This window comes from Poecile atricapillus, chromosome Z, assembly GCF_030490865.1.
Source record: "Poecile atricapillus isolate bPoeAtr1 chromosome Z, bPoeAtr1.hap1, whole genome shotgun sequence".
Classification (NCBI taxonomy): domain Eukaryota; kingdom Metazoa; phylum Chordata; class Aves; order Passeriformes; family Paridae; genus Poecile; species Poecile atricapillus.
In genome coordinates, this window is record NC_081289.1 from 137323106 (window position 1) to 137348499 (window position 25394).

The following is a 25394-nucleotide window of genomic DNA, read 5'->3' on the forward strand; positions in this document are numbered from 1 at the left end:
AACAACTTGTTCTCAATGCCCTTCACCCACAGTCTGGCTGGAGCATCCACTTACCAACCACATTAGAGCTCAAAGGGTCCCCATATCCCTGCCCCAGCCCAGTACCCACCTCCTGACTTTGACACCTCTGATTTGGGAGATACTCACTAAATAAAGAGGACACTATAGGCAGCCACGACCAGTCCAGCTGTCCAACACACTGCCATGGCCCCGCTGCCCACCACGGCTCCCTTGTCACAGATCTTGGTGGTGGGTGGTGCCATGAAAGAGGAGGTGCTAGCACTTGTTGTCTCTGCAAGGAAGGAGAGTGGATGGTGAGTCGAGCTGGGATGCCCTGGAATTCATCCAATAGGAGCAGCCCTGCTCCCCTGACGGTGTGGATAGGACCCAGCCCCAAAATGCCCTTTTCAGCGCTATACCACACTAGGGCTGAGGTGGAGGGCTGGGATGATCCATGAGACTTTCCTGGCTGTGACAGTGGACTACTGCTTGGAGAAGTTTCTGCCGTCAGGCAGAGCTGGGCATCCTTTTCATCCCCATCCTGACCAGCTGAACCACTCCCCTATGCACCAGCTCTGTAGGAATTTTAGCTAAGAAGTTCCAATGAGCCACTAGGGCTCAGCCGAGAGCATCCCTCGCCCACAGAACACGCCAGACACGTCAGGCTGCATCTGCTGGGCTGGCTCACAGGGTTTGTCCTGCTCTGTACTGAACCAGATGGATTGTCTATGCCTGCAGAGGGCTGCAGGACTGCAGGGAGTGCTTGGATGGCCAGTCAGGCTGGGGCAGCTTTGGCCACATCCAGATGGACTCAGCACATCCCTGGCCAGACTGTCTGGGCTGACTGGGGACCACAGGGTCTGTCTCAGCATCTTTCAGATTCTATTGAGGTGTCACAGTGAGGCTCAGCTGGAACTGGAGTGTCCCACATCAGCCCTGCCTGGCTGCACTAGGCTGCACGTTCAGGGATGTGTGTGCCAGGAACGTGAGGGACGTGTGTGTGAGGGACGTGCCTGCACATGGAGTGAGAGGGTGACACTGGAAGGGGTGCATTTACCACAACGCAGGTGGGAATAGAAGCAAAACCAAAACACTGGCAGTGCTGCTGCAAGGTGTTCCAGCACTCCTTGTGGGCGTTTATCCACCTGGGAATGGTGGGGGGGATGCAAATCCCCGCTGCTGCCTGAATATCCAGGTGCTCTACCAGGTGCTGTTTTGAAAACAGGGGGTTTCTCTGCATAGCAGTCAAGGAAATCAGTGCAGGGTCTGCTCCATCCTTTCTGGGAAACGATGGGCTGATAACACCCATTTGGACACAGTCCCAGCTCCTTCCTAAAAATAGAGACTTGTTAACTTGGTGGCTTTTATTTTGAGTTGGCATCCCTTTGAGCCATTGTGAAGGGTCAGAGGTGTGGGAGGGGGTAGAACTGGAGATGGGAGGGAGGGCTGGAGGAAGACAGCACTCTAAGGAGCAACAACCACAACCACAACAACCACAACAACACAGTGGCCAGCCTCACTGTCCTGCCTCAAGTATCCTGGTGAGAAGGATGCTGGACCCAGGTGAGCTGAGTTAGCATTCTTCAGCCCATGGGTGCACCTGCTGACAGGGCCACAGTGCAGCTCCAGGGGTTTGGGGGCTATGGACAAAACTTGCATGGAGCCAAAGAGGAGATCCCTCAGCCCAGAGTCCTTGGCTCCTTCTGAGTGAAGCCTGTTTGTACTGGGAGGGGGCTTTTACCTGTGATCTGGGCCTCCGTGGTGAGATGCTTGGGCTCCTCTGTCCAGGGGGTGGCATGAACAGCCACACTCCAGTCACTCCACGTGCCAATGTCGTTGTCTTTGGCTGCCACCTGGATGATGTATTCCTTGCCAGCGTAAGCGTCCGTGATGGTGTGCGATGTCCCATCCGACAGCTCGACCTGGGGGCAGCAGCAGGGAGAGGAGGGTGGTCAGAGGAGCCGGCCGGAGGTGTAAGGCAATCAGTATATTTAGCTTGGCTAAACGATATTAACAAGACTTTTTCAGCACTTTTGGAAATACTGGGGCGTTGTGGGCAGAGGCACAAGCCCAGGACAGGGATGGAAGGGGAGGGAGATGCTCCAGTTGCAGCTACACTGAAGGTCTAAAGACTTGGTTCCACTCCCAGATTCACGGCGTCAGAGTGGAGCAGCTTCCTCTAGAGGTCACCAGAAACTAGCAGATGTGTGTGCGGGCTCCCTCGGACATGTTAGGGCAGCTGGGAGTCAGATATTGCAGGCAGTGGGTGGGGTGTGCAATGCGCTTTCAGGGCACCACTGACAGTGCTGGGAGGAGGCTTCCCTGCCAGCAACACCTCTGGCCAGCCTGATCCCGTGCCTGCTGGCATCCCGTTGTTTTGGCTTGCATCCCTCCAGCTGGGCCCTTGGATAAGTATCAAGTTGTGTCCATACATCTTTCCTAGAAACTATTCCCTCTGTCCCTCTGTCACTGCTGTCTGAGACATAGAAGATCCTGCCGTCCTTTGTGCTGCAAAGTGCAATGATTTAACCCCATTTAACCCTCCAAGGGATCTCGGTTCCATTTGGAGCTTGGCTCCAGGACAGAGGGATGCAGGTGCTCAGCAGAAATGCACCCCGATGGCACAGATCCCGGTGAGCAAACATGTGGCTGACAGAGGGGGAGGGCTCAGCATCCAAATGACCAGGGCAGGAGCATCTGGGAGAGGCTAAGTGGGACACTGCCCTCCTCGCCATCTCTGAGACTGAGGACCAACCTGCTGCCCACTTGAGTCCCCCTCTGTGCTACTGTGTGTGGCAAGGGGGGCACACAGGGCATCCCTTGTCTGCCCTGCACCCTGCCCAGACACATTTCTAATAAATGCTGCAGGATGAGGGGTGGTGTGGGACAGACACAGCCCGTCTGCCAGGGGCTCGAGCATCACATCGTGGGTGGGGGCAGCTTCATGGTGCTACACGTGTGTTGTCCTTCAAATCTCCCCAGGCACCCAGGAGAAAGTCAGGCATAGAATCACACTGTCCTGGGGAGCAGCAACAGCTCAGTGACAGGAGGAAGATCCAAACTTCTGGGAGGGAGGGAAGGAGGGAAGGAGGGAAGGAAGGAAGGAAGGCCTAGGCCAATGCACCTGTAGGATGAGGCTGCCCTGGCAGTGTGGCTGTACATACCCAAGGGATGGTGTGCACACCAGATGTTCAGTGCCATCACCCCATGGCTTGCAGGAGTACCTTAAAAGCAGGAACCCACCCTGAGAAAGAACCAGCCCATTTCCTTCTGTGCAGCACATGCAACAGCCCGCCATAGATGTAATCCCTTTGGCATGAAAGCTGCCGCCCCCTCCAGGTTTTTCCTGCCACTCTGGGGGATTCCTAACAGGAGGGGGCATTTTTGCTTTCTTGTCCAAGTGAAAGCCTTTCCTTCCCTATTCTCACTTCCAGCCTTCTGCCCAGAACATCAGAGCCCTTGAGCTCCGCACTCCCAGCTGCTCCTGCCAGCCCTGAGCCCTACATCTGGAGCACACCTGGATGCAGGCCTGATTGGTCTCCCTCACAGCCACTGGGAGCCCAGGCACCTCAGGGTGCATAGGCAGGAGAGCCACCAGGTTGTGAATCATCAGGTCTGCTAGGCAGGTCACCTCACCTCCCTGTAGTGGCACAGTGAAGCTCTCTCTGCCACCCAAACCTTGGGAGCTCTTTGGTGGCATCCACCAATGTGGATGGCAATGCCAAGGGAATCAAGTTAAATTAATTCCTAATGATAATTAAATGAAATGAAACCTCACAGGGTGAGCTGCCAACTCTGCTGACTTGACTTGCTCTGTGCTGGCTGGGGTATGGTTTGGAATTGAAGAATGAGGACAGGGCTCTGAAAGATGCTGGGCTTATGACTCTGTCCAAGACTTCCAGCATGCTCTGAACCCCCTGGCTCCTCCCTGGGACCTGCACCAAGCAGGATACAGGCAGGCCAACCCTACTTAGGTCTTGATGACCTGGCAGGGCTGCTTTCCCATCAGCATTTTCTCCATCCCAAAATCCATCCCAGCTTTCCCTTGGGAGCAATTCCGGCCTCTTCCCACCGACAAAAAATCAGCAGTTGAGTGTGTGTAGGTGGGGTGTCACAGGCACAATGGAGTTAAATCTGTGCCTTGCCTGGGCAGGGGGAGTGTCCCCCCAGGACCCAGATTGTCCCTTCTTGTAGGACCTGGGAAGACGTTGCCCTAAGCTCTGCTTTACCCCACAGTCAAAAAGAGAAAGCATAGATGGTATCATCCATCTCTTCCCACACATACAACCTCTGGATGCAGAACTTCTGAGCTGGACAGCCAGGGACATATCCAGCATTCATCATGGTGGGGAGAAAGCCACTGGGTGGATGATCATGGCCCAGCACAGAAGTGCCACAACAAATGGGAAAGCACAAAGGGATTGGGTCCAACTGGACACTGACAGGGAGAGACAGAACTGGGGGAAGACACACTGAACAGGCTGTGGGAGTACGGGTGGACACACAGCATCAAAGGCAGAGGCAGAAATTCCTTAATCCATGTCCTCGCCACAGAGACAAAAGCTGGAGGAAGGCTGTGCATGGTAATTTTTTTTGCCAGGGTGGGGGTTTGTGTGTCGCTGCCTGCCTTTGTGCACCTGCCAAAAGTCACTCCAACTGGCTGTGTGAAGTGCTGCCCAGATTAATGAGGGATCAGTAGCCAGTGCAATGCAGAGCTATCAGCATTGAAAAAAAAAAAAAAAAAAAAAAAAGAAAGAAAAAGAAAAGAGAGAGAAAGAGAAATGAATAAAAGCCCTTGAACACAGTAATTCAGATGACAGCTTGCTGAGGACAGCATGGGCTGGGATCCCATTCCCTGCCATGGTCACATACCCCCACATTCCTGCTTGGAAAGATGATGGAGCTGCCGAGTGCCCACCCACAGTCCCAAGTGCCAGGATGAGCACATGGGCCAGCGCCACATTGATGGGATAGAGACAGACACTGAGGGCAGGCTGAGGGGAGGACTGCTCGCCACTTGGCTTTCCCCCTGTCCATGCTGGTCCCCCCTGCACATGTGCTGGAGTCCCGGGGACATCCACAGCAGCCATACACCCCAACACCCGTGCATGCCCTCCTTCCAGTCCCTGCCTGCAGACTGATTGATGTCCTTGCCTCATGGTGCTCGGCACAGCAGGAGTTAAGGAAAGCCACTGTCCCCTCTGAGGTCCCCTCACCCTGCTCCCATGGCCCCCAGCCCACCCTGCCAGGGTGCCCTGGCTGTAAAAAGGTCACTGTGCTTTGTTACCACCCAGGCTCTGCTCCAGGTCCAGGGTGACCAGGTAGCAATTACCTGTGCACAGGGTGAACACGGGCAGGTCTGAAGCCCTGATGGCCTTCAGAAGGGGATGGGGCAGTGGGGCAGGGAAGAAACCCCCACCCCAACAGCTGGGCAGGGGGCTGGTGTGTGTTGAAAGGCGGTGCAGGGGGAGAAGAGGGGACCAGATGCCTCCCTTTCTGCATCCCACATGAAAATGTGTTTGCTGGCTCCCTTGTGGTGACAGTGGCTCTGTTTTCCATTCCTGGACACCTCCTGCTTTCCAGTGCAGCTCCTAGAGTGGGGAGGGGGTGCTCCACCAGCAGTATGGGGATGAGGACTGGCACCTCTCTGTCTCAAGGCAGGGCTGCACTGTGTCTGTGTTGTGACAGGACAGTGAACACACACCTGTCCCAGGTGCTGTATCAAGCCTAGCTGAGTCTGTCTTCCCCAGAATAAAAGGAGCACCCTCCCTGGCTACTGCAAGGTGAAGTTGATGTGCTCACACAGCCTTTGCTACCCACAGCACACATGGAATGAGCATAACCTGGCTCTGCCAAACATCTGGCATCCTTGCAACCTTGTCCTCTGGATGCTACTTGAATTATACTGGATGATGGGGGAAATTGGAACTGGATTGGGATGGGGACACCCCAGTGAGCTCTATTTCACAACCACTTTTCCCCACAGCATGGGCCAGATCCTGCCACTGGGCTGCCAGGAGCTTTGCAGGGACTCAGCTACACAAACAGCTGCTGTTTCAGGTGCCTTCAGTCCCTGCAAGTGCAGGGGGATCCCAGCAGGGTTTCCACCTGTGCTGAGGAACAGAATAAACCAAAAGAAAAAGTAATCCCCAAGCAAACTGCCCCACCACTGGGAAGTTCAGGAGGGTCACTGCAAACGGCCAGTGCAGCTTGAGAAAAGATGATGCCATGTGGAAAAGAAACGTTTTGCTTTTTCCCTTTGAAAAAGGGAATATATTTGCCTGGAGAGCAAGTATGTCTGACAGTGATTGCTAACAAAGGTACCCCCTAATACCTCCTCCTTCCACAGAGCTGCAAGAATCAGTTGGTATAAGCCCAGACACAACTTTCTACCTGGACTCTGGAATGACTGAAAGTTGGGGAAAATGAATGCCCCCCTCTTATTCTTTGCCAGGTGGGTAGTGGAAAAGCCACTCCAGCAAGGCCTGAGCTGTGCTCTCTGCTGTCACCCCCTCCTCAAAAGGTTGCTGTGGTGCTGCACAGAGCCCAGCCCTGCTGTGGGTTTGGGAGGATGAGCTATCACAGGGCTCCTCTGCAGCCTGGGCTGTGCCACACCAGGTGCAGCTGAATGGATCCCTTCTGGCTCAAAATAAAGACCATCTTTGAAAGCAGGGGCTGTAACAGGAAAACAAGGTAACAGGAAACTTTCTCCAGACATGCTGTCAGAGGTTGCTTTTGCTTGTGGCTATGGGGAAGATGGGTGCAGGGGTGCTGAGGGCACTCAGCAGCAACTCTAACCTGGTCTGCACTGGCATAGGCTGCCTGCAGATGCCTCCACCATCCTGATGCAGTGGGCTGGGGGTGAAAGCAGCTTGTGCATGGGCATGGCAGAGCACAGACACCTGCCCAGTGTGGTCTGCATGTGGGCAGGGAAAGTTAGGCTTGCCAGCACCTTCCTACCTGCTTGTAGCTGTGTGAGCATGCAGGTGGGACATGCACGCCCTGAGTGCCCTGCTGCTTTGTGCCACCTTTACAGCTGCCAGCTGCTCAGTACTTTTAGGTCACCAGCAGTTCCCAAGGGGGCTGAGAGCACCCAGGCAATGCCAGCCAAGGGTCCTGAACCTGCTCTATCCCAGAAAAGGTTATTTCTGGGCATTTCCCATCCCTACCCTCCTCTGAGAAACTCTCTGCTCCAGCCCTGCCTGCCCCATGCTGAGCAGCAAGAAACACTATTACAGACTCCATATTTTGCTCCCATCTATTAATTCTTCGGATTTTTCCCCCTTCTTTTTTAATCACTGACTTTGCAGCCAGGAGGAGAGAAATGCTGCAATAAAAGCTACCAGGCGTGAAGTTGTAACCCAGCTTGCTCAGGGTGACCTCCCTGCCAAGATTGCCTTGAAAAGAGGGGGAGTGCAGGAAAAGCAGCAGAGGCACAGGGGGATGCGAATGGGCACAAAGAGGCACTCCTGCTGCAAAGTGACATTGCCACCGTGCCGGCAGGGACGCTGCTGTGGCAGGCAGTGGCACTAATTGCCTTCCCACCCAGCTTGCTCCATCCCTCTCCTTGCCCATCACAGACAGGATATATGCATTAGTTCACACTTTCAGACTGTATCAGGCTGTTCCGAGGCAGGAACTTCCAGAGACAGCATGTGAGATTCACTTCTCTGACCAAAAAATGTTGCTTTGCCCTGGGAGACAAGCCTGAGCCTGCCCTGGCAGCCAGTTCCAACATTGATGAGGGAGGTCAGCCCAGAGGACAATGCCATCCTTGCACCAACAAACCCAACACTAAGTATTTGGCAATTTGACAAACTTTTCAAGCCTGTACCCCAAACCCCATCATTTTCCCAGATCAGAGCAAGCACAGATGTCTGTGTGGGTTTGTTGGTTTGTTTTTTTTTGTCCAAATTCCTAAAATCCTGTGATGGTGGGAGCACTTCTACTTGCACTTCCAGAGAAGGACGCTTCCAGCCCTCGCAAATGCTCACGAACATGCCCCTAATGCTTCCAACGCAGAAGAGGAAGGAGAGAACCCAGCCACATTATTAGCTTTAAATATCTCATGACCTTTTACTGCAAATCTCAAGATCTGAGGCGCAGCCCGCCTCACGGTTCGTTAACATTTCATGTTGTCAGCGCGGCCAATGGGTTCAATTAGACTTCGCGACGGCATCTGCAAATTGCTGGCAACCCACAGTAGGAAATCCTCCCTCGGTCTGGCCACCAGCTCTGACGCTGCATAAGAAATACCTTCATGAGCCTCGCCACATTCCTGGGATGTGCATCGAGCTGGCAAGGGCTCAGCGCACGTGATCTCCCTCCAAAAAACTGCGAAAGGGGCGGGGGGGAGGGGGCGGATCCTGCTCCAGAAAATGCCATGGGAAGGGAGCAAAGTGGCTGCAAGAGCTGTCCATGGCTCCCCAGAGATGCTGAGGAGGGTGTGTGGCCACCCGCCCGCACGGAGGGGCGAGCGTGCAGATGTGCTCGCAGGGAGATCGCATGTGTGAGTGCGGCGATCGCTGCTGCTGCTGCGAGTGAACTGAAGGAGCCTGTAAAACCAGAAACAGGCTATTAGCAGTCCATTAGGAAAGGCTATCAGTTCCAGCCTAGGTAAGCCATTAGAGGAACATCTGAGAGCATTAGGAGAGCTCGCTTGGGGCCAGGATGGGGCTATAAAACAGAAGAGGAAACCACGCTAATCTGGCTTGAATTACAAACTTAAAAGCGGGAGAAAAATAAAGGATACCCTAAACATTTAATGTTTTATATTTAGGAGACAGAAGGGGAGATTTTGCCAAAAGGAGAGAATAAAAAACCTGTTTAGGCTACAAATATCCATCTCTCTTCTGGCAGCAGAGAAACCACCAGCCCCTCTTCCAGAAAGGGAGGAGTGTGATTTTAAAGTTTCTTGAGTTTCAGAGTGAGCTCAGCGCTGCTGAGGTGGAGGGGAGTCTTTGGCCACATGATGTGACATGATGTGACATGGCTGTGTCCCCAATAGCTATGAAATGCTTGTGCCCAGGTTCAAGGGAGCTGCTGTGAGGAGGCATAATCCAGCATACCTGCATACCCATGTGGAAACTCATCCTCCTCATCATCATCATCCCTCCATGATAATAATTCCCAGAGCACTTTACTGTAATTCCCAGAGCAAACCTCAACATGAGAGCTCCTAAGTGGTCTGGGTGGAAAGGTGCTGCTGAGCAGGGGAAAGGGTTTGCAAATGGCACGCTGGGGCTCAAACCCAATTTGCAAAGCGCTGGGAAGGGGAAGAGGGTGTTCTCCCTAGAGATTGCTTCATAGTGTGGGATGCTTGGGCCAGGCATCACCAGACTTTCTCTGGAGGACGGGAAGCTGCATTTATGGCCAGCTCACACAGTGGTGGTCTCGATAAGATCCACTGCTCCCGTCATGGATGGCTTCATCTTCTGGTGCCAAGCCCTGGCATTATTAAAATCCTGAAAGGAAGAGCCTGGAAGAAAGCAGATGCTGATTGAATCAGGCCCTATGGTATTTGACAGCTCGACATCCATCTGATCCTATTAGTGCTCATTCGGTCCTGCCTGCCGAGGTGCTGTGCATAAATCAGACCCTGCAAAGATAACGGGAGGTGGAGGGGTGAAAGAGGAGCTGCTTCTTCTGCCAAGAAACACCACGTGTGAGCAGGTCCTGCATGGATATTCTATCTCTGGGCAGCCTCTGATGCTCCTTTGTGGGTTTTCTCCTGCAGGGATGCTGGGCTTCCCACAGGGCTGCCAAGTACCTGCTGGAAACCAACAGCTGCTGTAGAGGTGGGCTGCCATGAGGAGGCAGGGGCACAGCTCAGCCTGTGGACCTTGGGCAGACAGGGACGTGCCAGAATATGAGGTTACCCAACTCCTCCTGGCCGCTGGCAGGGACTTCTCCTCTCCCTACCGAGCTCCAAGCTGCCCCATTGTCAGTGTGCAGGTTGTGTGGGCATAAAAAGCAAGGGCTTCTCTGTGCCAACAGCCAGAGCCAAGATGGGGGGCAGCTTGAGGCAGGAGACCTGCACCTCCACCAGAATTAAGACACCCTCCTGCAAGCGTGGCATGTGTCACCACCTGATCCTTTCCCAGGGCACTTGTCCCTTGGAGCTGAGACCCAACACCGCCACCGCAAGCCAAGAGGGATAGATGAGCTAGACTTGGACCTACCAAACCATGTCCTTCCCTTTTCTATCTCAAATTGGGGGAATAGGGACACCCTCCAAAATGACAACAAAGTAATAAGATAAACAAAGAATGCAGGCAGGCTTGGGCATGCTCCAAGCATGCTGACATTGGTGGGGGTTAATTTTAGGTACAAACATCTGCATTTGGGCTAAACAGATAGAATGTGCCAATGGGGTCTGGGGTCAGAGCAGCTCCAGCTGCTGCAGCGCTGCCTTCCTCTGGTGTTTGGGAAACGATTGAATTAGGCTTAGCAAATAATTCATCTGATGAATAGTGGCAGTTTTCCTCAAATCATCCACAAATCAGATTTTTCATTACCCAGCCAGCAGGGCAGGGAGTCAGAAAACAAGGCTGGCACCTCACTCACGGAATGCTTGCACTTTCTCACCGAGCAAATTATTCCCCAAACACTCTTCTCCATCAGTCAGTGATGAGGAACATGTCTCTTGCAAAGGGATATTGATTAAAAGCAGTACCCAGCACTGCTGCACCTTCCTGAAATGCTGGGAGATGAACTCTTCCCAGCAATCCTTGTACCCAGCAGGAGAGCTAGTACCTTGAGCTCTCTTTGCACCTCAGGGTATTTTTATATAGAAGGAGTTGGGTTTTTACTGCACAAGACCTGCTTTTTCCAACTAGGAAACCAGTGACCACCAGTATCACCAACACCTCCATGTATTTCCCACCATCACTGCCTGCCTGAGGGCACTGATGGGGAGGACACACCACCCCTCAGGGCTCTGCCAGATGGGACTGCCATGGCTTGACTCTGCCATTATGGTGCCCCACACCCAGTGATGGAGGGACCTGCTGCTCCGAGGGTGTAGGAGGTAGCTCAGTAACTACCCCACCGTTTCTGGGTGCAAACCAGGGTATTTGGCTGCATGTGGTCTGTGGCAGGGCAAAACCATCCGCTTTTTCCACAACAATTGCACACCTTGGGGAAAAAAAAAAAAATAATAAATGTTGTGTTTGGAAGTTTCCACTAAATCTTCCCCTTTTTACACGGCTTCTACAGTTTGAGCATTTCTGCCCTGAATAGAAAAAAAAAAAAACCCTACAGAAAACTAATACCCAAACTCCACCTATGCCTTCTAACCTCTCTGGATCCTCCACAGGTGCTCTCCCACTACTAGGGAAGAAACAAAGGGCAAAGAGACAAGCAGGAAAACCCTCTAACTTTCAGAGCCGTCCGCAAATGCTGCAATCTGAAACATAAGCTGTGGTGCTGCCTCATCAAAAAACACAAGCAAACGCAAAAAGTGACCAAGACACCTTGTAGAGCCATGAGCAAAGCCTCCCATCCACTCTCCCACATATTCCTCTCCCCAGAAAGTGCTGGCTGGAAGAAAATCCCACTTGACTGTCTGATGTAGGTTCCCAGAGACCCAGTGCTGCCTCTAATTTGACTTTTGTGTTTTTTTAGCACAATTGTTTATCAAGCAAAGCACCTAAGTGGCTTTCAGCTGGCCCAGCTTGGGCACAGAAAGGATGCTGGACAAGCTATGCCAGAGTAGCAGCACCTCCTCTCCAGCCACAGGATGCTTTCCTACACAACCTGAGCATACAAGCAGCACACAGAGGGTAAAAAAAAATAAAAAAAAAAAAAAAAAAAAAAAAAAAAAAAATCAAATCCTGGTTGTTATCGTCCTGCAGTAACAAATGAAATCTGTCCTCCAGGCTGCCAAGGATTTCACTGACAATTTTTTTTAAGGAAACAAGAAATAAAAGTAAGAAATACGATAACATCGCAGCAATTGCTCGGTGACTGTGCTCTGAGTTATGGTGAGCGGTATTTTATCTCCAGTTCAAAATCTAAATGTGGCAGAGGCGCATTTAAATGTGGTGACATTTATACTTTAAATGCCTTTTACATCTCGTTGGCAAGTTTTATATAGAACATATGTATGGAGAGTAGATAGGGGCCAAGGATGAAAACGTGGAGCAGGGAGAGGCTGCAGAGCCATTTGTGGGCAGAATGTGAGCTACAAGAAAGATAGAGAGGAGGAGAAAAGCAACGAGAAAGAGAAGGAGAGGAACGGGGTCCAGGTTGCCTGGGCAGTAAATATACATCTTTTTTTGTCCCTGAATGCTTTTTTATAATGCAGCTTGTTCCCAGCCACCAGCTGCCCCCTCTCCCTTGCATCCCAGGCAGGGCAGCATCACTCACATGTTGCCACTGGTCCAGGATGAGAGGCCGATACCGCAGGAAGAACTTCAGTGGGAAAGACTCAGGGTCAGGCCACGATGAGGGGTTTTGCCATGATACCTCCAGTCTTCGAGGGTTATTTGGCACAGGTTTGGCCACCACACTCTCTGGAGGGTCTGGCTTTACTGGAAGAAAAGAAAAGAGGGTGGTTGGCAAATGTTTGCATGTGGCATACTTCCTTTATACCCCTTGGCAAAGCTGGCTGGGCTTTGCACCATGTGCTTTCCAAGAGGAGCAGCCAACATGCATCCTTTTCCCAAACTAATTAGATGCAAATCACCTTTTGTTGTCCAGGTCAGTGGTCATGGCTGTCCTGGATCAAAATACCACCATTCAGGAGGTGACAGCACTGCAGACACATGGAAACAACTGGGCCAAGGCAGAGAGCATCCCTCCTACACAAAGCTAATTGGATTGGGATGAGCCCACCAAGCCAAAATCTTGCACTTCCCTTGCAACTGCTGATTTCTGTGAGTCTGACACACATTCTAGCCTGCTTACCTCACAGTAATGTGGCAGAGTTTGGCCCTTGGGTTTAGGGCTGGGGTTTTGAGGATTCAAAGCATTGGCACATCATACTTACCAAGGGGGAAGGATTGCCCTGGTCACCTTCCACCCCAGCTCTCTCTCTCACTCTCACTGCCCTGCTCTGCTTTTGGGATATGGGGATATTTTCTTGCTACCTGACATGTATTGCAGGTGAATATTAATTGGCTGTGAGCTACGCAATGTGCTTTGATGTTGCAGCTACTTCCAAAGTGTCAGAAGCTCCTCACAGACAGGCCGTGATGAATGTTGCTGCCTGTTGCAGAGCAGTCCTTTCTCCTTGCCAAGGGTTTGATCAAATCCTGACAGCTCAAACTCCCAATTGCAATAGCAAAGCTAAAAAAATTTGTGTACGCCCATGCTTATCCTTTAATCATGGTCAGGAAGGAGCTGGACACACGGAGCTAGGCACACAGCTGTGCCAGAGGTGGATGAGGGCTCTCTGTGCACTCCAAGAACAGCAATGCACATGAGTCTTCATGTCCTGGAAGGCGCTTAATCCCCTCCCAAGTCCACACGTAGGCAAGTGGATCCCTCCTGACCTGAACATTTCTGGACTGAACAATGGTCCTCAGGCTCTGACTGCCTTGTGCATAAACCTGTCAAGATGTCAGCATCAGACTCCCCTCCCAAGGATGGAGGAGGGATGGTGGGGCTGTGGGGAGCTCCCTTCTGCCTGGCAGAGCTCCTGTCCTACAGTCAGAAGTCTTCTTCATGCTGACTCCTGGGTTCCCTGCTGTGGGTGGGAAGTGATGCCCTCACTCACAGGGGCTTTGCTTACCCTGATTGAGGAAGGAGGTGGTGGTGAGTGAGTGAGCCACTCCCTCACCACCTGAGCCTGCCTGCAGCCCTGCCCTATGTGTGAAGGGCATCTTTCCTTCACTCAGATGGGATCAGGTGCTGATGCGTGGCCAGTCTGCTGCAAGTGGAGTCACATGTGAGCTGCTTGCTGCCACCCCTGCTCCAGAATGATGGTGGCATTACAGCAACTGTCCCTGCACTGCCACCTCTTGCTCATCTCAGGGGAAACCAGCCTGTGATGCTTTCAGAACACTTTCTTGTCTGCAGGTGAGGCAGAGAGGGTGTTGAATTGAAGCCACAGCCTAAGTACCTTGGTGGGACCTGTTTTCCCCAAGACATAGCCCACCACTACCTCTCTCTCCCCAGCCTCCTCTTGCTCAGCACCCTGGCACACACCCTGCTGCAGTCCTTTATCACCAACATCTTCACCACCACCCTGGTTTTCATCACCTTCCCTCTGTCACAGCGGGTGCGAGGAGGGCTGGACAGCTTCCTCCTTCCCAATGTCACTTCACCCTCAGAGGATGGTCCCAGAGCTCTGGCAGTGGCTGGTCAGCTGGTGAATCTGACCACGGGTGCCTAGAGCCACCTCCCAGCTCCCATAGACTCCTCTCTGTGGCAGGATGGGGCACAATTTTCCATTTACAGCTTTATCCTCGGCAGCAGGAACGCTTTGTTGGGGCTGTGCTGAGCTGAGCTACTCCAGATGGCTCTGCAATTCCTCCACTCACTTTGAATCCCAGGGCTGGGGCTGGACATCAGCTTCCATCGACAGGGACTTGGAGTCCAAACACATACGGAAAAGTATAAATCCAGTGTTGGCTCAGCAGGATGGGTTTGCAAAACAAAAGTCTGTTTGGCTGAACGAATGCAGATGACTGTGAACTGCAGTTCTGCAGCGAGGAAGTGGGAAGGAAAGTGCTGGGCTGGGGATGGATGCAGTGGATACTCCCTGGGGTAATGCAGGGGACCTGGTTTTTAGTATGCCAGCCTGAAGGCACGATTAAATTCAGTTGGGCATGGCAAATGGGCTTGGGCAGCAATGAGAAATACTACTGCGACTGTTAAAAGAAGTCAGAAAAAGAAATGCCCTAATGCTGAGGTGGGAGTCACCCGCCCATTTTGCAGGGATGTGACCCCTAGCCCCTCTCCTGAAAGCCGGCCACTGAGGAAGGCTGCCCTGGCTTCAAGTGTGTGTTCCTGGCTGCTACAAGCCATCAAACAGCACTTCAGGTTAACAGGAAAACCAAAAATCCCTGGTACCTCCTCATGTGTCCCCCCTCCATCCACAGGGCTCCTGCCCAGGGTAGAGAGCACAGCAGGGCCAACCCCTCCAAAACCACAAAGCCAAAACTGTACTTGCAACATCCTTCCAAGACAGTGGGGACACAACAGCCAGGAGAGGGGACCAGTCCAGAGAGGACAAATCTGTGTCTCTTAGGACAGACCTCAGCCTGCTGTGCTCACCACGGGAAACACCTGGGCTGGTCCCACAGGGGCCAGATGAGGATTGAGGGGAGACAGGCTGTGTCCAGCTTCCTGATTTCTATGTGACCTTGAAGGAGTCATTTATACCCTGCAGACAGGGACAAGTGCTCCTCCTTCCCCAGCCTTTGTCTGCCTCCATTCAGCCTGCACATGGTGAGGCAGGGGCTGTCTGGCTGTACATCAACCAGCATAATAGAGCCCTGTCCTCACTGAGGGCCTGCAGGCAGTAACGTAATAAAAGCAGTAATAGTAATAATAATAATGGATGATGGGCATTAGGCTGAGTACTGGTTAAGCGGCTATAAAACCAGATGTAATATTATCCTGCAGAGCTGAGGGAGCATCATCAGACATTCCTGGGAAGGGGACTTGGCCAGGAGGCTACTCACAGCTCTTCCCACTTGGTTTTTGGCTGCAGCGTCTAAGTGAGGGCTTGAAGTGCAAGAAGAGCATCAGGGAGCAGCTTCTCCTTAAGGCACTGCACGTTCATGTTTAACTGTGAGTCTTTAGCTATCCATTGCCCCTGGCTGTTGTCAGACATGTCTCAAAATGAATCTGGTGGTTCAGAAAAGCAGCTGAGACCCTGTGGCATGGAGCATCCCGTCTCTCCAACAAGCACTAAAATGGATCCCTTGCGGCCATTAAATATCCCCTGGCATTTTCCATGAGCAGAGGGATATTAAACTCCATGTCTTAGCCAAATGTCACTCTAGGTAATTTAATTCTGCCTCCCTAAGTAGTATGAATTGAACTGACCTTCTGCTTAGGCAACTGTATACCTGTGTTCAAAGACTCCAAATTTCATACAGACATGGGTATCGTGCAGCCTCTCTGGGATGCTCTGCATCTTCACTGCCCCAGAGCTGGAGTCAGAAGGATCAGATGACCTTCCCAAGGTCACACAAAGGATAGGCAGCATATTTGAGGAAGGTATCCACACCTGCAAGGCCCCATCCAATGCTTCCTCCCTCCTTTTAATGCTGTGCATCTTATATTTTTCCCCATGATCATATGACTATAAAGATGCTGAGGCAGGATGCTGGTGTTGCTGTGTGTTGGTGCTGCCCTGGCTTTCCTGGGGGATGCAGTAAACTGCTCTTGGGCTGAAACACAAGTGAGGAAGGTGTGGTTGTATCCTAGTGGGCCAAAAATGTCCCCATGCTGTTCCAGCCATCACGAAGGAGGTGGCAGCTCTTTACACACCACCTCACTCCTCCCTGGCATCTTCCTCTGCCTTCAGATCCTCTTCCCCACAGTCCCTTTCCACCTCCTCCTCCCTGGGGCTGGAGCCCTGATGTCCGTCTGGCTCTGCAGGACCCCCTTGCACTCACCTGTATTAATATCAATACTTTTGCAGGAGATGCAATTATGAAAATAATTTGCAGGAGCAAGATGAGGAGGAAGGCAGTCCGGATCTCCTGCATTGGTAGGAGATGGGGGCCAGAGGGCCGGAAAAGCTTTTCCAGTCATCATTGAAAATGACAATGCAGAGTGACCCTTCACAGCTGGCTGTTAATAACCAGCACGGCACGACTGCCAGCAAGGCAGGGGCTCAGGACAGCAAAAGAAAGTACCAGTCATTTTCCACTCAATTAGAGACCATCTTCTGAGCAGCTGGGGAAGGGATTTTCTGCTGGGGGCTCCAGGGATGGAAAAGGAGTGAAGAAGCAAAACCAAAGGAGGTCACTCCTTCCCAGGGGTCTTTTTGTGCTTGCCCAGGCTGGGTGGGTGGTCTGACCCAGGAGAGGGTCTTCTTCCAGCTCAGATGGTGCTGAGAGAGAGAGCTGCTGCCCTGCACTGCTCTCTCCTTGGCTCTGGGTTGCTGTGTCCCCAGGAGGGCGTAAGATCAGGGCTACGTGGCTGCACTTTAACCTCCATGCAGAAAGTATGATGTTTTTCTCCAGGAAAACACAAGGCAGGCTCTGACAACCACAGCCCAGGGATTTCAGGAGAAGCATCACACAGGTCCTGGCTGACACTGTCTCTTCATTTTAGCAGGATGTGTGCAGATGTTGCAATGTTCTCACTCAGCATTTTCTCACTGAGCCGAAGCAGCGGCTTTGCCCTGAGCCATAGGTTTTCCACCCTTCATCTAGCAAAGCGAAACCCAGAAAAATCTCCCAGATGAGAGCTCATCAGGCCAGCTGAGATCCCCAGAAAACCTACTGGATGCTAGATCCACACATCCAGCACTCCCCACTCAGGGAGACAGTCCTGAATTGCAGCTGCAGAGAAGAGAGCTGGAAGAGACACTGAAGCTTCAGTGAGAACCACAGGCAACCTGGGGCAGAACTGCCTAGCAAAATGTAGCAATGCAGTGCACTTGTTTTAACACCAGGATGGCATGAGGAGAAGTTCCACTCAGGGTAGACAGCTGTTGTTCAGCAGCTGCAGATGCTGTAATGATCTGCTAAGCCTGTGACTTCCTGCTTCAGCACTCTGTCACCACCCTGTCTGTGCTGCTGATGCGTGGCACCCGTACCAAATCCTGAGGAGAATTTCAAAGTTGTGCAGAATACGGAGGTTTTAAGGCCACTGGATGCTGAAGCGGTTATGGGAATGGGCTGTTGCAGGACCTCTCCTATGGCCTCTCCTATCAGCATCAGCCCATCACCCCTTCCCCAAGTGCCAACCTGGAGCCAGGTGATGCTTGGTGGTCTCAGAGCACTGCTGAGACATGTCCAGGCACCCTGCACCCTTCCAGGCACTCGTGCAAGAGGCAGAAATAGTACACCAATGCTAAGGGCTGGCCTAGGGTAGTGCTAGCCTCTGTTCACCACTCCTCTGACCTGTGCAAAGCAGTTCTTTGGGCTGGATCCAGCTTTTTGCTGGTGTTGGGATGCCCCAGGCTTGCAGCAGGGTGTGCTTCCCCAAGGGAGCTGCCCTTGTGTGCTGGATGGAGGACCAGATGTTTGGGAAGCTAGGCAGGGCATGGGTGGGATACAGATGTTACAAGCGGGTGCCCTGAACTGGAGGAGGGAATGCAAGGAACTTGGAAAATGTTCTTTAATTGCTATCCTGGGCCATGCAGGCTGGAGTTTAGCTTCATTTTTAAGGAGTGTATCTTCCACAAATGCAACAATTTCCATTTAAAGGCACCCAAATGACTGAAATTCCACCACTTCCCTGATAAGCTCCCTGCCTTGTTATTGGCATTCCTGATGCACTGATGAACACAAGCTTCATGGCTGCGGACACATAGCAGGACAGTACCTGCTCCAAACACAGTTTGCCATTCAGAACTGGTGCCTTGTTTGATATTTTCCAGAATTGGAGGTACAAAGGGAAAATCTTATGGATTAGCAGTGGAGCTCCTCTTCTTGCACTCCAGCACTTCCAGCTTCTCCATGCTGTGGTGCGTAGCACATCGAAAGCAAAGACCAAGCACTGGCTGCACTTTAATGATTCACCTAGTTGTTTTTCAGGTTCAGTAACTGCCACATGCAACCAGAAAATTGTTTTTTGGTGCATTCTTGAACTCCATTCTCTCCTATTTTTCCTGTTCTTTGAGGATGTCACAGCACCAGCTGTAATCCGGCTTTGGATGGTGGCTAAAGCTCCCTGATTTGCTGTGTTTGCACTGGATTGCTCAGTTCATGCCCACCCTTCACAGTCAGGGGAGTATCTCTGCTGTGGGTGTGGACATGGATGCTTCCCAATCTCTGTGGCACAGCCTGAGACATGGACAGCCCATTCCACAGGGTCTGCTGCTCCCTGTCCCACACCGCACAGCATCTGCTGTCCTGATGGGGCAGTGAACAGGTGCAAAAGAAGGAACAGGGTTTTTAGGAAAATACTAGGTAAGGGCTGAGGGAAATTGACTGTAGGAGAGATTTATCCTGACTAAGAATGTAGAAAAGAGAATGGGACATTTTAATTCCTCTTGCAATCCTAATTCCCATGACTCTACTTCCAGCACAAATACCAAACCTCTCCTTTAGGGACGCTCTGAGGTTGTAAGAATGGCAACACCATTTGAACCTCACAATTTTTACAGCTCTCTGCCCTAATACATAGCAGCTTCTTTCCCTGCATCCCAAACAGGAAAGAACTCAGCAACTGTTGGTGATCTGGATCCACTGGGGGTGGGACCACACATGACACCAGGTCCCTGATGTGACCAGCGTGGAGGCTGCCTGTGGGCATCCTACCTGGCTCCTCCAGGATGCTCAGGTGCCTGCAGGGCCCTGAGAATGGGAAGGGCACAGGGAGGATGCCAGAGTGGCTCAGATCCCATCCCCATGGATAGGCAGAATCTCCACTTGGTGAGGCAGTCCCTTCCCTGCCGCATCTTTCCGATGGATGACACTGCACAACAAGCTAACCCCAACACCGCCCTGGAGAGGCCTTTGCTGCTGTAGAATTTACCTATGGCAAACTCGTCAAAGGTGAGAGTGGTGAAGTTCTTTCCCAGAGCGTTCGTGACTGTCAGAGTCACCTTGTACTTCACTGTCGAGAAGAGCTGGAGGTACCTGATGTGACACCTGTTTTTGGGAACGGCATCCTTCTCACAGACCATGTCTTTTGTGCCATGTCTGGAAAGCAGAGATGAGAAGTGTTACCTGTGGATGCACCCAAGCTGCTGGAGGAAGGAGACAGATTGTGCAGCTCTGCATCCCCTCTAACACAATGGTCCCCAGCCCTTGCTGCAGCCAAAGGGCTGTGTTCCTCCTGCCAGGGAATTGTGTGGGCCCTTGTGTATGAAGTTTTCTCCCAAGCCTACACAGAGGCTTCAGTGAACGTCCTCATCATGGCCCCAAGAAAAGAAAGCGACCCTACTGGGGGTGGATTTGGGTCTAGCCCTCCTATGAGAGGAACAAGGTCTCCCTTCTATGGTGACGCAAACCTCAGAAGATACTCCACAGCATCAGCCTGTATAAGGGCTGTGCCAGAACTTAGGCTCAGGGTAGGGAATGATGACATGCCATGGCCAGTTCTAGGTGAGAAACACTGCTGCTGCCCAACAACAACCACCTCACACCAGAAAAGAGCATGGATGCACCAAATGTGCCAAAAAAACAGTGGGCACAACATCCACTAAAGACAACTGGTGCAGAGAGGATGGTCTTGGGAAGCATGGAAAAGGGACGTGGGAGATGGGGACTTTCCTGGTCCCTCCTAGGAAAATTGAAAGGCATCCCAAACATCCATTCCCAAACATCCAGTTTGTATGTCCCCAGAAAGTCCTTCCCCATGCCCATTATTGGGGCACTGATACCACATGCTCAGCACAGGTCAGACCCACTGCCCCAGGACCTCATGGCACTACTTGAGACCTGCTCCAGGCTGTGGGGACTGAAACTCACCCCACTGCTCCCTTTTTTCCCAGACACTTACATGACAGAGATGTTGAAGGTGTTGGGGATGTAGGTAGGAGTGGGCAGGTGCCAGCTGCAGTAGAAACCCTTCGGATAGTTGTTGGACCGGCACATCAGCACTGGCTCCTTCGGGGGGGCTGCCAGGGAAAGAGAAAGGGTAATTACCTACTGAGGTAGGGTCATCACCAAGCCTGGCCTGTGTTCATCAGCTGCTGGAAGTATCTGGGGGTTTTTATCCCATGTCTTCTGCTTGCTTTGGGCTGGGCTGTGCAAAGCTCACCTTCTCCTCAGGCAGCTCACTGCTTCTTATGAGGGATGGAGTGACAGAGATGGTTTGCAGGTACCAGGGGAAATTGTCTTCAAGGCTGTGACAGAGATGTTGCTGATGAGGAGGAGGTGCTGCTCTCTTGACCCCATTAATCTACGCTGCTCACAGCTTTCTCTGCCACATCCCTGGGGAGTGATAAACTTATTGAGGGATGATCCTCCAAATGATCAGAGGTCACCCAAGGGAGGAAGCAGTACCACTGGCAAGATGAGGAGGAACAATGCGAAAGCAGCAGAGAAAATCCAGCTCTGCAAGACGACTAACAGTGTTAACGCTTTTGACATGGAGAAGAGCATCCCTGACTCTGCTGCACTGCCTCCAAAGAGACACAGAGGCAACAGGAGACAGGATGAGAGCATCCAGTGGGAGCAGCCTTCCTCTGGCCTCATAAGCTGATCCTAGAGGTTAGAAGCAGAAGAGGATTTTAAACCCAGTGAAGTGTTTGAAATGTTCACACTGTACTTGGCTTTCCTGGACACATGTGCGGTGCACACTGTTTTTTGCAGGAGCACAGCAAGAGTGGCAGGAAAACTCTGCAAAATGCTGAGGGACAGTGCATGTGAAGAATGAGATGTGATACCTTTTGGCAGATAAATTTTGCCCTTGTTGGTAAAAATCTTACCTAACCTGACACCAAAGTCAACTCTTCTTGGTACCCAGGCAATTGCATTGATTGTTAAAGAGCAGGACCCTGGTACAGTGCCTTACCATAAAATACACTCCCCAGGCTGGAAGTGCACCAGGATTCCCCTTGGAAAGGCTGTCTGATCCTGTGGTGCTCCCTCTTTCCCTTTGTTAGCCCTCATCCCCATCCATCCACTAGGAATATCCCAGGACACACTCTTCTCTCCAAGCAGAAACAAACCGAGCAGACCTGGCAGCCTCAGCACCTCCTCAGTCCCACAGCCCAGGTGTCACTGGCACGGCACACTCGGGGGCACAGCTTTCTCGGGGGATGGAACAGGCTCCAGCTACGACTGCAGTCTACAGAGTCTGCTATGGTCTACAGAGGGGAAACTGAGGCACAGGGGTGATGCACCCCCGGCGCCCCCGAGGCGGGACTTAGAGGGTGCAAGCAGCTGATAAGGGAGCCAAGTGCAGCGGAGTCAGGGAGCAGGGAGGAGAGGGAACGCAGGGGGCCGGCGGGAGGGAAGGCTGTGCCGCTCCGAATGTTCCTCCTAATGGCTATTTCAGCCTTCAGCCGACAGACGAAGGCCAGAGCCTGGTTAATGAGCCTCCCGGTTAAATTATTCAAGCAGACCCTCCACATCAAAACAGAATGGCTAATCGCAAAGCCAGAGACAAGGGCCTGATCTCTGCTATAGCCCCATCCTCTTCCTCCTCCCCACAGGCTCCTTAACCCTTTCCCTGCCTCCCCTGGGCGTGGCGGGAGCAAAGGCAGCGTTGCTCTTTGCAGGGTGCAATGAGGGGTCCGGGAGGTGTCCCGGAGGGGCTGAAGGGGTGCAAGGGGGTTCGGGGACAGCCTGTGGGTGCCGGGTGACCACGCGGTGGCACTGTGGACTAACAGCACCTGCCCGGCACCCGGCAAACCGGGATGGGGCTGGCAGCGCTGCTTGGGGATGCTGGGGACACTGGGGATGCTGGGGACACTGGGGATGCTGGAGACACTGGGGATGCTGGGGACACTGGGGATGCCACCGCAGGCGACTCGCCCACTTGCTGCTTGCGCTCAGCTGCTCTGCTCGTCGCCGGGAGTCGCCGGGAAGCCGGGCAGAAGCAGGCGGGGCTTTTTCGAGCATTCCTGGAGTCCTGCAGGGTCCAGCCCTACCAGCACGGCCCAAGAGGCTGCACTGCTATGCGCCACAATTAGTCCATCTGAGGATAATTTGTCTCCATTGTCTCCAGTATCACGCCGGATCCGGCTCTCTGTGATCTCTGCTGATTCCTCTGCTGAGGAGGCTGGGGCGGGCTCCCTCCTCCAGGTTCCTTTAGCTGGGAGGAGGAGGAGGGAGGGCTGCCCCTTCTGTACTCTGCTTCCATCCCCACTCCACAGCACCCCTTGAAAATGCCCCATTTCCACAGCACTGAATACTGTGAAAATCCTGCCCTCTGCTTCAAGGCTGGTCCCCAGGAGCAGCCCAAACCTTTTGCGTCCAGCATGCTCCACCTCTTGCCCTCTGGTGTCTTTTATCAAGACAGAGGTGGAAGGAGAGACTGGGGAAGGGAGACAAAATGATCCTCGCATCCCTGGCCTCCTTTTGCAGAGTTCAAGGACAGATGCAGCCGAAGGGAAGCTGCTGTAAGAAGCCTGTCTCACCCCAGCCTTTGCCCTCTCTCTGGACAGACACAAGCTGTCTCACACAGACACTCCTGCAGCCTGCATCTCTCCAGAGAGCCATCAGTCCCAGAGCCACGGGCATCCCGGGAGGGAGTTGTCAGGCAGCTACCCCACTTTCCACCTTGACAGGCAGAAAGTTCATGGCAGAGTGTGGGGCCAGTGGAAAGAGCCACAGGGGGCTGTGACCACGACACCACACGGGTTACACGGCTACCACTGCCAGGCACCACAAAGGAGAGGGCTGCAAGCCCCTTCTCAGTTGCCTTGCTGCATCAGGAGGGCTCTCTTTGCCATGGTCTCCTCTCCAAGCTGGTGGCAGGTTCCTTATCTCCCTGCGGAGAACATCCCCTTGTTCCTCTCCCCTCCTCTCCCAGGAAAGGCGCTCGCTGGCACAGCCCATGCTGCCCATCAAAGGCTCTTAAAGACAGCAAATAAAATTGCAGGCTCTAATCGATCCAGCACTCTGTAATGCTGTCTTTGGAGGTGGGCCAGCCCATCAGGCCAACAGAGAGCAAGAAAGGCAGTGGAGGAAAACAAAGCCATCAAGGGAGCAGCATTAAAGGATTTTTTTTGCCCTGAGGTTTTGGGCTTCTGGGTGGGGGGTGTCCTGCTCCAACCTTCTCCATCCTCCCTCAGACGATGTCCAGCTCTCAGCACCTGCCCCACACCACAAACAGCCCAAACAACACGTTGAATTACTTGGGCAGTCCTCCCTGGGCTCCTGCTCACAGCCTCCCTAATTCTGGCAAATATTTACATCCCTTGCCTCATGGAGCTGCTGAACTCTGTAAAAGCAGAGCTCTTTTCCTTTCACCACAAACAGCGCCTGCCCTCTCTAATCTGTCTATTAACCTCTTGCATGGCAGGGAGCCACTTCTCCCATGTGCTCTGCTGATGTCCTCTCTGAAAACCCAGCGTGTTTAATGCCTTGCTGTGGCAGCTTCCCAGAGGCTTGGGTTGCAACCAGCCTGGCTGCAAAAGCTCCGGGTGAGGTGAAGAAAGGCTCAGAGCTGAGGTCAGAGCTGAGCACATCCCATCTGGGCACATGGCTCACAAACTATGAGATGTTCCAGCAAAATCTAGGTCTGCCACAGCAGTGAAAGCTGGTGCCAGGGTCATCATCTCTGCAGATCCCTGAAAAGACCAGAGGCAGGGATGGAACTGGTTTTCCCACCACACAGTACTCCATGCTTTGCATCCATTTAACTCTGTCTTTCCAGCTTTTTGGAAATAGCTGTCACTTGACCAGCTTCAGCACTTCTGCTCAGCTGGGGACAGCACCACGAGTGGTCCTTGAGGATGAAACAGCTCTGGATACACCAGCACAGAAACAGATTTTTGTTTCCCTCCTCATCTCTAAAGCCCCGTTGTCCTCGTACCCTCAGTCCCACTGTGCAGGGGAAAAGTGTGACCAATCCATTTTAGAAACCACTAAAAATGATCTACAAGAGCTTTTCCTAGCTCTGCTAGGTCATGAGATAATGGACATTAAAATCATGACACTTTTATATATAGAAAAGTTATTTTAGGTCACTTTTAGAGGTTTCTGAAATGGATCAGTTATAATTTTCCTCTCCCGCTGAGGGCTGAATGTACTAAAGATGCCTCGCTCCACAGGTGGAAGGATACAAAAAATAGCGCCAATAAAAGTTTTAAGAGGCCTCTCAAACACTTCTGTAGGAGGTATTTTTTCTGGTGCACTCGGGGCACATTCAGGCACTGGGCTGATGGGGGATAATGAGCCCATAGTGTGCTTTTGGGGTCACCTGCATAACTCATCATCTCCATCTTGGGCCAGCAAAGACTCCAGGGTCCATGACAGTGGCGTGTGCTTGTGCTAGAGGTACAGCTGTGACACAGCCTGCCTGCAGATGGGCAGGACCCCCGTGCTGCCCACAACCAGTGCTGTTCTGCTGCCAAACTCCTGTTGTTTGCACCTCAAGGACCATGGCAGGACCAGATCATCACCCAAGGACTTTTTTCACACCACTTCTGGTGGGTATGTACCAATACAGAAAAAAAGCCACCCAACCAACCAAAAGCAAAGCTGCAGAAGCTTGGACAGCATAGCAGGAATCCACCTGAGCATGAGATGCCAGCACTGAGCATGTGGGCACAGGAGCAGCAAACGTTGCTAGTCCACACACGCATCTACACAGATGCTTTTGTTATGCACATGCTGGCTTGCCAGCACGATGTATTATTT

General features: G+C 52.4%; 1 protein-coding gene across 7 annotated transcripts in view; it reads right to left on the reverse strand.

The window, feature by feature from the left end:
* The window catches only part of CNTFR (ciliary neurotrophic factor receptor), a 202549-nt gene that overhangs the window by 1884 nt on the left and 175271 nt on the right, over positions 1-25394 (reverse strand). For all 7 annotated transcript variants that reach the window (XM_058827916.1, XM_058827922.1, XM_058827919.1 and 4 more), the window contains 5 exons: positions 20581-20698; positions 19612-19778; positions 12370-12533; positions 1742-1922; positions 148-292 (listed from right to left, as the gene is read on the reverse strand). In XM_058827916.1, the coding sequence (XP_058683899.1) occupies positions 148-292; positions 1742-1922; positions 12370-12533; positions 19612-19778; positions 20581-20698 (775 nt within the window). The remainder of the gene's footprint in view (positions 1-147; positions 293-1741; positions 1923-12369; positions 12534-19611; positions 19779-20580; positions 20699-25394) is intronic.